Raw genomic sequence first — 11572 nt, 5'->3', positions numbered from 1 at the left:
ATATATATATATATATATATATTTATATATATATATATTTATATATATATATATATATATATATATATATATATATATATATATATATATAATATTTATAATATAATCTAGTTTAGTGTAATATGATTTTTGTACATACATTTTTACATAATTTGTCAAAGATTATTTAGAAAACAGAGCTGTTTTCAGCATATGTCAGGACATTATAAAAACGCATTATACATTTAGAAATAACTAATAAAATGATATTTTAAAATATATATATTTTTTGATGATGATTACGCTTACATGCCAACAAGGTGGATAAAAAATTTAATATTTCTCATTCTTTGGCCCAATTGGCGGTTACACCATTTGACATTTTCAGGTACATTCAGTCTTAACTTTCATAAAATGGTGCAAATGTAATTTTTTATTGCATAAAATCAACATAAATACACTATGTGCATTGAAATAAACCTTTTTTTAAAAAGATTTGTGATTTTGCCAAACCGTTTTTGTCACTGACCAATGAACTGTTTTGATATGAAAGCATAAACAATAATTTAAAATATTAACATAGATTAAACATAAATAAAGATTATAAATATAAGCTGAAATTAAATAGTTTAATTTTAATAAAAGTATAGTTACCAATTTCTTTGGTGAATTGATTACCATTTTGTGCAACTATTATTTTACTACAAATACTCTAGTTAAACTACTGGTCACTGTAGTAAAACCTTGGTTTACTTTCCTAAGTTTACAGACCCTGTCTGTGAAAACCCATCATTTTTGGTTATTTACTGTTTTCTACATAAAATCATAAAAACATTTTGTAAACAACTTGATGTCTTTAATATTGTCTGAGATCATGTCAAAGATTGAAATCAAATTTGTTATTTTACAATTAACATTAGCCTACCTGAAAAGTTAATTTGGTCTTTAGGGAAACTTACACAAACAGAATGGAGGCTTTTATATAACAACGGCAATGCAAAATACAATATTTTATTTACCAAAATCAACAATGCATTCAGAAACATTTACACATGTAGCAGTACAAACAGAAAAAAATAAATAAACACTGCTCATAATTTGCTTAAACAATTTTAAAAATAAATCAACAAAAAATACTTTTACTAAAAATCAAAATGTCGAGGTCTCACATTTGAGCTGTTTGAACTTTATTTGTGACAATATAAGTTCAAATTGTTCAAGTTTAATTTTCTGCGATTCTTTTATCTTCTATGACTATACACAGTAAATATATACAGATAAGAGTGATAGATCAGATTCTCATATTTACACACACATAAGTCACATAATTATCCAGTGAAGCCAAATAAGGTTTTTAATAATATATATATATCAGGGGCGTAGGCAGAAATTGTATTTTGGGCGGGCCGGGGCAAAAGTGAGTGGGCCTATAGTTTATATTAGAATAAAATGACTTGAATAATAATTAAACCTTAGAGTAGAAAAAAAAGAATAGACAAACTGCAAAGCAGTGACACCTTTACTTTGCAATTTTCGGCAAAGGAAATAATAAAACACTGTCTAAACATGTTCAACCAACACAGAGCTCAATAAAGGCTGAACAAACCAGGCCAGCATAGACAATAAACTGTCTTATTCAGGCTAATCAGCTGTGAAAAAAACAGTTCACCTGAAATAAAGTAGGCTAAACGTAACAGAAAATTGAAAAAATGAAAACTCTCAGCAGAGCACGGTCTGAAATAAATAAACTCATCGCAACTCATTTAAATTAAACAATGTAAGTTAACCTATAAGGCGTACATCTATACACAACACACATTATTAGATCACTTCAGGAGCAAAAATAAGGAAACAAGTTAAACAACAGGCCTACCTTTGTTGTTTTCATTCTACAAAAGAAGATGCATGCAAGCGCCTGGGTTTAATGTTGAAAACAGAAATGATCTCATTATATTCCAAAGAGTCTCAAAAAACAAAAGGCACAGGTTTTTGAGGCGAGTAATCGAGTCATGGATTCAAATTGGGTTGTGAGGGTGGTTTATCAATTGCCGTTAGATCGGCGGGTAAACCTGTGTCAGGCTGACCGGGAGAGAGCACTGGAACTGCCGCCAGGGAGCAAGCGGCAACCGGCACCACCAGCGCCTGACTAGCCTTCTTGTGGGTTAATGAGTCTGAAGAACTGCGCTGGTAGGACTCGGCAGATGGAGGCAGTGGCGTATCTTCTTCCTCAACACTTGCGTTTTTAAATAACACATTAAAGAAACTTTAGCCATTATTGTGGCAATGTTAATAATATTAGCTAAAAAACGCAGTTAGCAAAGTTAGCTGGCTGGCAGCCGTCGCCGCTTCCCACAGAGTCTACCTGTCAGAAGAACCCCTAGCAACCAAGCAACCAATTACGTTCCGGCGGCTTCCTACAACTTGCTTCAACAATTCCATTTTATTTAGAAAGCAAATTAAACACACACCAGTCAAAGATAAATCAGGTTTATATTAATATATTTTCTTAAATACATTTGAATAATAAAAATAAACTAAAAGTGTATTTTGATGAAACTTGCCTGGGCGGGCCAGGGAGTTAAGTGGGCGGGCCAGTGCCGCCCTGGCCCATTACTGGCTACGCCCCTGATATATATATATATATATATATATATATATATATATATATATATATATATATATATATATATATATATATATATATATATATATATATATATATATATATATATATATATATTAAACATCTCAATCTCTTCTTAATAAATCTTTTTACAAAGACTGGCCAGTGCATTTAAATTGATTTGTTAATTAAAATGTAAAGGCAAATCTCAGCTGTGGTCAGTTTCATCAAATGGCCACTTTGTGCATTACATGTGGAATGTTTCAGGTGCAAATCTTAATTCATTAAATTATATTTCATTGCTCTCTGGACCACATCTAGAGAATGACTGCTAATCCATGTAAATGTAAAGATATTGGAGTATTTTTACAGTGCAAGACTTTCACAGAATGTGCAAGATCAATATACTGTGTGTCAAGTCAGTACCAGCTGAACATCTGCAGATGCTGTAAACACGCAGGAGTTAACAGTGTGCTTTTGCTCATGTGCTTTCTCAGATTGGGAGCACAGGTTTGTGTAATGTGTCTCTCTTTAATTTCTCTCCTTCTCAGTGCCAGGAGTGTCTGATCTTCTGTGCTGTTCCTCTGGATTTCTGTTTAAATGTACAGTGTCAGTTGTTACATATATCAAATTTAACACAAGTCACAACAACTTATCATGACATTGTAATATAAATGAAGAGGTCAGATGCATATTTTCGTGTAAATATATGAGCTGCTGGAAAATCACTAAAGTTTTAACTAGAAAACTTGTCTTGAGGCAATCATTGCTAAAACAAACGCAGCTGCTCTCCCCCCATTTCATTTTGCAAGCATGTGAAAGTTATTTTTTATCAATTTCTCTGAAATATCCGATAAAACCCTTACATAACATTATGCAACATGTTTATTAACAACACAAGCCATCCCCTCAAAGTAATCAGGACAGAAGCGGTCAAAAGATGAAAAAAACACCAGGTGTGAACGAACACACGTGTCTCTTGTCCACTTGTGATCCGATCGACCAAAATGCATCTTAATACCAGGTGTAACATTTAACAGATTCGAGGTGGCTTTAAACAGATTCTGCCAACAAAACTGTATTTCTGAATGTTGGTATTAAGCAGATTTGAAGTGAAAGTATTTGATGAATACGTGCTCAGAGCATTCGGTTAACCTTAAACCCTGTGGATCTGCCGGTGGGTCCAAAACTTTTTTAAATATATACGCTTTCTGTAAAATAATTTTTTTTTTTATCAATTTACTCCAAATTATGTAGGTAGAAATTCAGGGATGCCCAATTCTGCAACAATTCTAATTATACGGCAAAGCATAAGTAGTTTTTAATACCATTTTCTCATTTTTGACAGATGTGGCGTTAAGCAGCTTTTGTATCTGAGCTCTTCAAATGTAACACCTGCACCAAAATGAATTGTACTCACAATGATTCTGGCCTTTGATGTTTGGTTTGTTAATGCCCCTGTACAATGAGAGTTGTAAGTTAAAAATTTTTTGCCAACGGTTCCTCATAAAACACAATGAAATATGCATACACAACAAACATCACAGCAGATGAATTAAAAAGCACCAATATTTAAAGAATGTAGGAGGGAAAGGTACATAAAATTCTTACAGCAGCCGATTGGCTCAACTGGTCAAAGCGGAACTTCAGACTGGATCTGGCGGAGGGCTTGCTCCTGAAATCTTTGTATGTAGGGAGAAATGCAAGCTATAAATATCGAATTCAATACCAACTTTGTCATGAGCAATCACATTTTGCGTCTTAGATACCTGTTGGACTGCGGCACATAATCAATGGCGTTCCTGCAGTTTGACCCTCAGTGTTTAGAGAACTAAATACCGGTGAGAGGCTGGGAGACATCTGGAGGCAGCTCTGAAGAGACCAGACACAGATATTATTCATGCACACTGTTATAGCATCACTGGATGTGTGAAAACTAGTACTAAATCATGCATATTTATATGAAAACAGACAGAAGGACTTACAGGTTCTCTCTCCTCCAGCATCTCTGGGTCTCCTGCAGCACTACTGAAGCTGCTGGTGCTGGAGGAGGAACGAGAGATGTCTGGCCTTCCACCTCCCTCCTTCAGCTTGACAGAAGATCTGACAAGAGAAAGAATTAAGACATTAAGAGCTCACATTCAGTAAGTGTCAATCAGTGGCGAAGCTGGAAATTTACCTCTCATTACTTATGATCTCCGGAGAGCTAGGATTGGACAATGTCTCTGACCTCACTTCCTGTGAGAGATGACCGCTATCGAGACTTCTCTGATCACACAGGACACTAAAAACATCCAAAAAAATGTAAGTGCCACACTAACACTGACATAGTGAAAAAATAAGATTTTTTGATTTATGCAATTCTTTAAGCTTGAAAATGCTTAACTCTTTCCCCGCCATTGACGAGTTATCTCGTCAATCTGCAATACCGCTATTATCTACCAGGTACTTATAAAAACGGAAGTATTGCCCTAGGGCAAACAGCTGTATGTCCGTGTATGTTTTAAAGATCGCTCTGCATCCGATCGCTATCAAAAGTCCTTCACAAAAATGGAATTATCTCCAGCTTTTTGCTCAAAAATTAGTGTTTTTGATGAAACCTACACATATTTGAGAGGTGATAAAAACAGAACACATGAAGGTAGGATGAAACGTTTTTTTGTTTGAAAGCAGAGGGTCTGTTCTTTTATTTCATATATTGTATGTTTATATATTTAAAAAGGAGCATTTTCTGGAAGGCATTAAACTTTTGTGAAAATCATGAAAAAAGCTGGCGGCGACAGAGTTAATAATCACAAATTACCATACCTGCAATGTATAAATGTCATTTACATTTAAACATTTGGCAGACACTTTTATCTAAGCGACTTGAAGTGCATTCAAGTTATAAATTTAATCAGTATGTACTGTATTATCCTAACCTATGCCCTTTGTGTTGCTAACACAATGCTCTACTGTACCAATTCAGTAACAGGAACACATAACTGCATTATAGGCGATTCACATTTCACGTCTTTTGCATTTTGCGAAGTTCGTTATTTCAAAAAGGAGAGCAGTATGTGCGCTCATAATGGAAGCGCCGCGCACGCGGTGCGACACTCGTTTTATCCAGGCGCACCCGCACCGCATCGAGTTAAAAACATTCCAACTTTTCAGAATGCCGCAAGCGCACCGCGGAGGTCATGTGACAAGAACCAGCCGATGGTAATGTTTTCCACGCGGTCTTACTGGGGGTTCACACCAGATGCGAGTTCAACGATTTGCGTGAGTAGATTACATAGAAAGTCAATGAAAAGACGCGATCAGACACGTCCTCGCGTGGGGCGATGCGAATGACGCGATATGGGCGTCGCATTTGCCGCGAAAACATGCCATATTCGCCTCAGATGCGTCTTCGCCCAAGTTGAAAATATTCAACTCATGCGAAAAATTTGCATGACACGAAGTTAAATCCCGCGAGTAATCTAGAGCAGGGGTCTCCAACCGTTTTTTCCACCGCGGACCGGTTTCAGTTTTAAAAAAAATTCGCGGACCGGGGGTTGAGGTTTGGGGGGGGCATATTTACCATATGCTTTTAATGATGATTGACACAGTTTCCTTTTAAACCTACGTTAAAAGTCTAGCCGTTTAAATGTTATTACTGCAGTAAAAGAGTTTATTTTGATCATGGTGCCACGATCGCTGGATAATTCTGAAGTTGTTTTACAGAAGAATAAAATAATTACTTTTCAGTCATTTGCGATGTCACACAGTTGAACGTCTCTGTGTATTTACATGATTTGCGACGTACATTTGCAAATGATTAATTAATTCATACCTCTGCAATACTTTGATCGATTGTGTTTTAGAAGTACTGTATGCTCAAACTCTGACAGCAATGTGAATGCCGCTGCGCTGGTAGAGATAAAGAGAGACCACGAAAAAGAGAAAGTGCGGCTATGTACAAAAGTGGAAATGGTTTGTTATTTCAAGTCGGCTCTTAAAGTACAAAATACCCGATTAAGCTATTACGTAGCTATTATAAAAAAAAAATTCAGGACGTTCTTGCAACCCGGTGGCAACTTGTTCACGACCCGGTACTGGGTCGCAACCCGGTGGTTGGGGACCTCTGATCTAGAGTGAGTAACGCGATGCCCCGCGTCTGGTGTGCACGTAGCATTACTGTGGGTTCACGCCAGCCCCGTTAGAGGTGTCAAATTCACGTCTACCGCATCTAGTTTGCAGCTTGAACATTTTGAAGTTACTCGCTTCATTCGCACGTGAAAGCCGCGCGTGAAATTCTAGTAATGGAGACATTCACGCGAAAATTCGCATCATGGGAGGGGCTTCTGCAACTTCGCTCGCTTCCTGTAATCACGTTACTACTAGAGCAAGCTCCTGATTGGTTAACGCAGCGCGTTTTTGCGCCAAAGTTCAACTTTTTCAACTCGCGCGTTTCCTGCGGCAACGCTCAATTCGCGCCATTCACACGAACTAGACCACGAATGAGGCGGAATCGCGTCTACAGTGCTACGCTAAATGCGCTAAAGCGTCAACGCGTCTTCACATGACTTGACTTAACATTGAAAACACTCGCGCTTCACGCCTATACCTCGGCTGGTGTGAATGCAGCATTACGGAACATTCACACGAGGCGAAACCATTAACGCTTGACAGAAGGCTTGTCTGAAGCGTGGCCAACAGCCAATTACAGTGGCCGCTACACATGCTCCAGTCTTCCATAAACGTAATTGGAAAACACGCACTATTCGACTCAAACCCGTTTTCGCCCAAGTTGAAAATATTCAACTCTAGGGAAAAATTTGCATGACACGAAGTTAAATCCCGTGAGTAATCTAGAGCGAGTAACGTGATGCCCCGCGTTTGGTGTGTATGTAGCATTAGACACGAAATGTGAACCACCCCTTAGACGGCAAAATACCAAACCAATGGCCTGTATATTTTTACAGATCTGTACACACATCTGACCTGCGTGTGTGACGCTCAGGCTGTCCATCCATACTGGTGTGAAGTCGTGGAAACAGCCCTGATCGTCTCTTCACCGGGCTCTTAAGAGGAGACTTAGCGCTTGATGTCACTGGAGACTACACGTTACGTAAATATAGATTGACAGAGTATTAATACATAATGACATTTTAATTACAAATTCAATTTGTATCACTGTTAAAAAGTGATCATTTATATTGTCTTAGTAATGTCAAGTTGTCATGACAAGTTATGATGTATTTGTTATATCAAGTTGTCACAAAGACATCTCAAACGTCATCTTTGCATTAAAAAATTACATAATTGAACGAATGACACTTAATGACAGTTGTCATAAATATGCATTATAGATGATGCATGAACCAAACATATGGGTAATCGAAAATAAAAAGGGTGGATATGAGATACTCACCGAATTTTTAGCAGCATCAGTGTTAGTGTGGGTCAGTGCGACCCCACTTAAACTTGTGGGTACACCTCCTCCCGCCGCAGAGTAACGGCTGTGTTTCTGAGAGCCCACCATTGTATCCATAGAGTGACTGCGCACACGCATGGCTCGCTGGGTGATAAAGTAAAAGAGGAATTATGAGAACAACACAATCACATCTCACCTAATCACCTTTAGTTTTGCCTAATTATCTTTGTGAACCTTAATTGACTCCAGTATTCCTCCATGTCCCCCGTTCTCCATCCTCTCTTCATCTCCACTGAGAGGTTGTCCCAACATCACCTGTGTGTGTTTGTGTACCTCATTATGAAGGTTATCTAGAAGTTCGGTCCGTGTCCTCTCCTGTCACACAAACATGATATAAACACACAAATTTTGTCTAAGGACCCTTGATTTGTAACAAAGCCCATGATAATATTAAAAAGAGGTTTGTGGCAGACTTTTATCATCAGGCATTTTGGTCCACATCAAGCCTGTTATGCAGTAATATTTGACGGTCCATTGACTTCTTACCTCAAGCTTGGCAAATCTGTTTGATCTGTAGCACGCCAGCTCTGCATTGATCAGCTTGGTCAGCAGGAACTCTCTGAATTCTGGACCCTAAGAGAAAAGACAATGACACGGCAAATAAAGCAAGAACAGCCTGAAATGTGACCTCCAGAAAAACTCCAAACAAAATATATGATGTGACAGCAAACCATCTGCACTGCAAAAAATCAATTTCTTATTCAGCATTCTTGTTTATCAGCAAAAGCATCCATTTACGTGGGATAGTAAGAATATTGTTACATTATAAAATATATCCTAAGTTTAAATATATAATTTTGTACCTTTTTGAAGACGGGTGGATTGGGGAGAGGAGGGCCGAATGGTGGCACATCTTCACGAGCTGTGACAGATACCTGCACCATGTAATCAAAATGTAATATATCATCACCATGAAGACACTCTGTGAAATTACACCGGCATTTAACATTTTCACTCAAATGAATGAGAAATGTTGAGGACAAACCTTGTACGTGGTGTCATCTGTTCCAGGATTCTCCACCTGCACGAGGATGTACGCATGGAGAAAATTGGAGGCGATCATGTCGGGCACAAAAGGTGTGGCCTCCTCTTGAAAAACTGCAGCCACGATATCATTCCCGATGTGCCTCTTCCTCTGGACCTTTGTGAAGAGAAACATTCAAGGAATTAAAGAGACAATATTTTTTACAAGATGTAATACAAGTCTCTGGTGTGCCATGTGTTACAGCATGTCCAAAAATGCCGGGAGAAAAAAAGTGTTTTTTAAATGCAAATGACCTGCTTTCCGATTAAAATAAATTTGAGTCCTGTGAATACAGCCTGGGACAATAGTATCTTTAGACACATTATTGCTTGCTACAACATGCTAACAAACACATTTAAAAAAGCTTTTGTGTGAAGTTAACCAGTCAGTCAGTGTCCGAAGGCGGAGCTTTTTCAGTGTGACATCACATTAATAATAGAATCAAAACTAGAATCTATGAGACTGCTTTATAAGGAAAGGGTGGATTTTTTTCATTTTAGGGTGGATGTGTTCACACACTGCAAACACACATTTATGTCCAAACACCTTGTCAAAGTGGATTTTGCATATTGCAATATGGGCCCTTTAAATATAAAGACAATATAATATGTAATGATAATATAGGGTGGTCTTATTAATTTTGGGCTGGCAGGAACCATACCAGAGTATCTCAGAGTACCATTTGTTTTCATAAATGAGAAGATATAGTAACCAAAAGCATTAGGGACAATCTAAAAATGTGTGCAGGCATATTAATTCTCTTTTTTGAGGGAATAACTTTATTTTAAGCATAGTACCTGCTGTGTGTCTCCTTCTGTATAGGGCAGTTTAGTGGATATGTGAAACATAAGTTCTTGTCCCCTAAACACAGTGTAAACAGATTGAGACCCGGTCTGACCGTGAGACACATCTAAACCACCTCGAAACCTGCAGATAAGACATAAGGTACAGAAGTGAGGTATTATTTATTGATAAATAACATATTACATGTATTATCTAACAACATGAAAATTATATTTATTGTTTTATAATTTAAAACTCAACTTAAAACATCTTTTCATTTGTTTTAACTGTCTTTCTGTTATATTTCTATACAATAAATGCCACTATGGGGCAGTTTCCAGGTTGGGGTTTAGAGAAACAATACTGGTGTGCATATTGAGACAAAACAATGGCACTGATACATGTTAAGATACAGTGAGGAAAATAAGTATTTGAACACCCTGCTGTTTTGCAAGTTCTCCCACTTAGAAATTATGGAGGGGTCTGAAATTGTCATCGTAGGGGCATGTCCACTGTGAGAGACATAATCTAAAAAAACAAATCCTTCACTCCATTTATTATTCTGAATTAGATGCACCTGTTTGAGGTCATTAGCTGCATAAAGACACCTGTCCACCCCATACAATCAGTAAGAATCCAACTACTAACATGGCCAAGACCTAAGAGCTGTCCAAAGACACTAGAGGCAAAATTTTACACCTCCACAAGGCGGGAAAGGGCTACGGGGAAATTGCCAAGCAGCTTGGTGAAAAAAGGTCCAGTGTTGGAGCAATCATTAGAAAATGGAAGATGCTAAACATGACTGTCAATCTCCTTCTGACTGGGGTTCCATGCAAGATCTCACCTCGTGTGGTCTCAATGATCCTAAGAAAGGTGAGAAATCAGCCCAGAACTACACGGGAGGAGCTGGTCAATGACCTGAAAAGAGCTGGGACCACCATTTCCAAGGTTACTGTTGGTAATACACCAAGACGTCATGGTTTGAAATCATGCATAGCACGGAAGGTTCCCCTGCTTAAACCAGCACATGTCCAGGCCCGTCTTAAGTTTGCCAATGACCATTTGGATGATCCAGAGAAGTCATGGGAGACTCATAATTCCACTAAACGTGTTTGGAGAAAGAAGAATGATGAGTATCATCCCAGGAACACCACTCCTACTGTGAAGCATAGGAGCACAGTGGATATGCACCTACGATGACAATCTCAGACCCCTCCATGATTTCTAAGTGGGAGAACTTGCAAAATAGCAGGGTGTTCAAATACTTATTTTCCTCACTGTATGTCAGGGCAAAATGTTTTTAAATGAATGCAGCTCAAACATGCACTTTAGTCAGCCGCCCCATATGTCCACAGATGGAGAAATCACAGACATGTTTGATCCTAAACAATATCTATCTATTTTCAGTATCTAATGTTTTTACCCTTTAAAGTCTTGCAGCTCTACGCAATCTCCCAGCACTCGGAGGAACTCAGTGAAGGCCGGCGTCTCTTCACTATTTCCAAATAACTCCTCTTCTGAGGTCTGTGTATGATAGAGAGAGTATTAAGCACCTTTAACACTATATTAAACAAACTGTTTTACAGATTGTTAGATTAGGGCCATTATAAACCCTGCATAAAAGCTCTATGGTTGACTTGATTTATGTTTCACACTGCTGAGATTATATTCTTGGTCACTTATTGGACACATATAGCAAAAA

At 37.9% G+C, this 11572-nt stretch overlaps 1 protein-coding gene across 14 annotated transcripts in view; it reads right to left on the bottom strand.

Annotated features, from left to right (window-relative positions):
* Nucleotides 1–2712: 2712 nt before the first annotated feature.
* The window catches only part of rap1gap2b (RAP1 GTPase activating protein 2b), a 52315-nt gene continuing 43455 nt past the window's right edge, over nucleotides 2713–11572 (bottom strand). For all 14 annotated transcript variants that reach the window (XM_055179659.2, XM_073871169.1, XM_073871168.1 and 11 more), the window contains 14 exons: nucleotides 11294–11394; nucleotides 9885–10014; nucleotides 9049–9204; nucleotides 8867–8938; nucleotides 8550–8636; nucleotides 8238–8378; nucleotides 8001–8147; nucleotides 7571–7686; nucleotides 4782–4886; nucleotides 4588–4705; nucleotides 4372–4474; nucleotides 4214–4284; nucleotides 4023–4060; nucleotides 2713–3194 (listed from right to left, as the gene is read on the bottom strand). In XM_055179659.2, coding sequence (XP_055035634.2) covers nucleotides 4052–4060; nucleotides 4214–4284; nucleotides 4372–4474; nucleotides 4588–4705; nucleotides 4782–4886; nucleotides 7571–7686; nucleotides 8001–8147; nucleotides 8238–8378; nucleotides 8550–8636; nucleotides 8867–8938; nucleotides 9049–9204; nucleotides 9885–10014; nucleotides 11294–11394 — 1356 coding nt within the window. In that variant the 3' untranslated portion in view covers nucleotides 2713–3194; nucleotides 4023–4051. The remainder of the gene's footprint in view (nucleotides 3195–4022; nucleotides 4061–4213; nucleotides 4285–4371; nucleotides 4475–4587; nucleotides 4706–4781; nucleotides 4887–7570; nucleotides 7687–8000; nucleotides 8148–8237; nucleotides 8379–8549; nucleotides 8637–8866; nucleotides 8939–9048; nucleotides 9205–9884; nucleotides 10015–11293; nucleotides 11395–11572) is intronic.

This window comes from Misgurnus anguillicaudatus, chromosome 9, assembly GCF_027580225.2.
Source record: "Misgurnus anguillicaudatus chromosome 9, ASM2758022v2, whole genome shotgun sequence".
In the NCBI taxonomy this organism is placed as follows: Eukaryota; Metazoa; Chordata; class Actinopteri; order Cypriniformes; family Cobitidae; genus Misgurnus; species Misgurnus anguillicaudatus.
The sequence above is the reverse complement of the archived record's forward strand: the minus strand, read 5'-3'. Positions and strand labels throughout refer to the sequence as shown.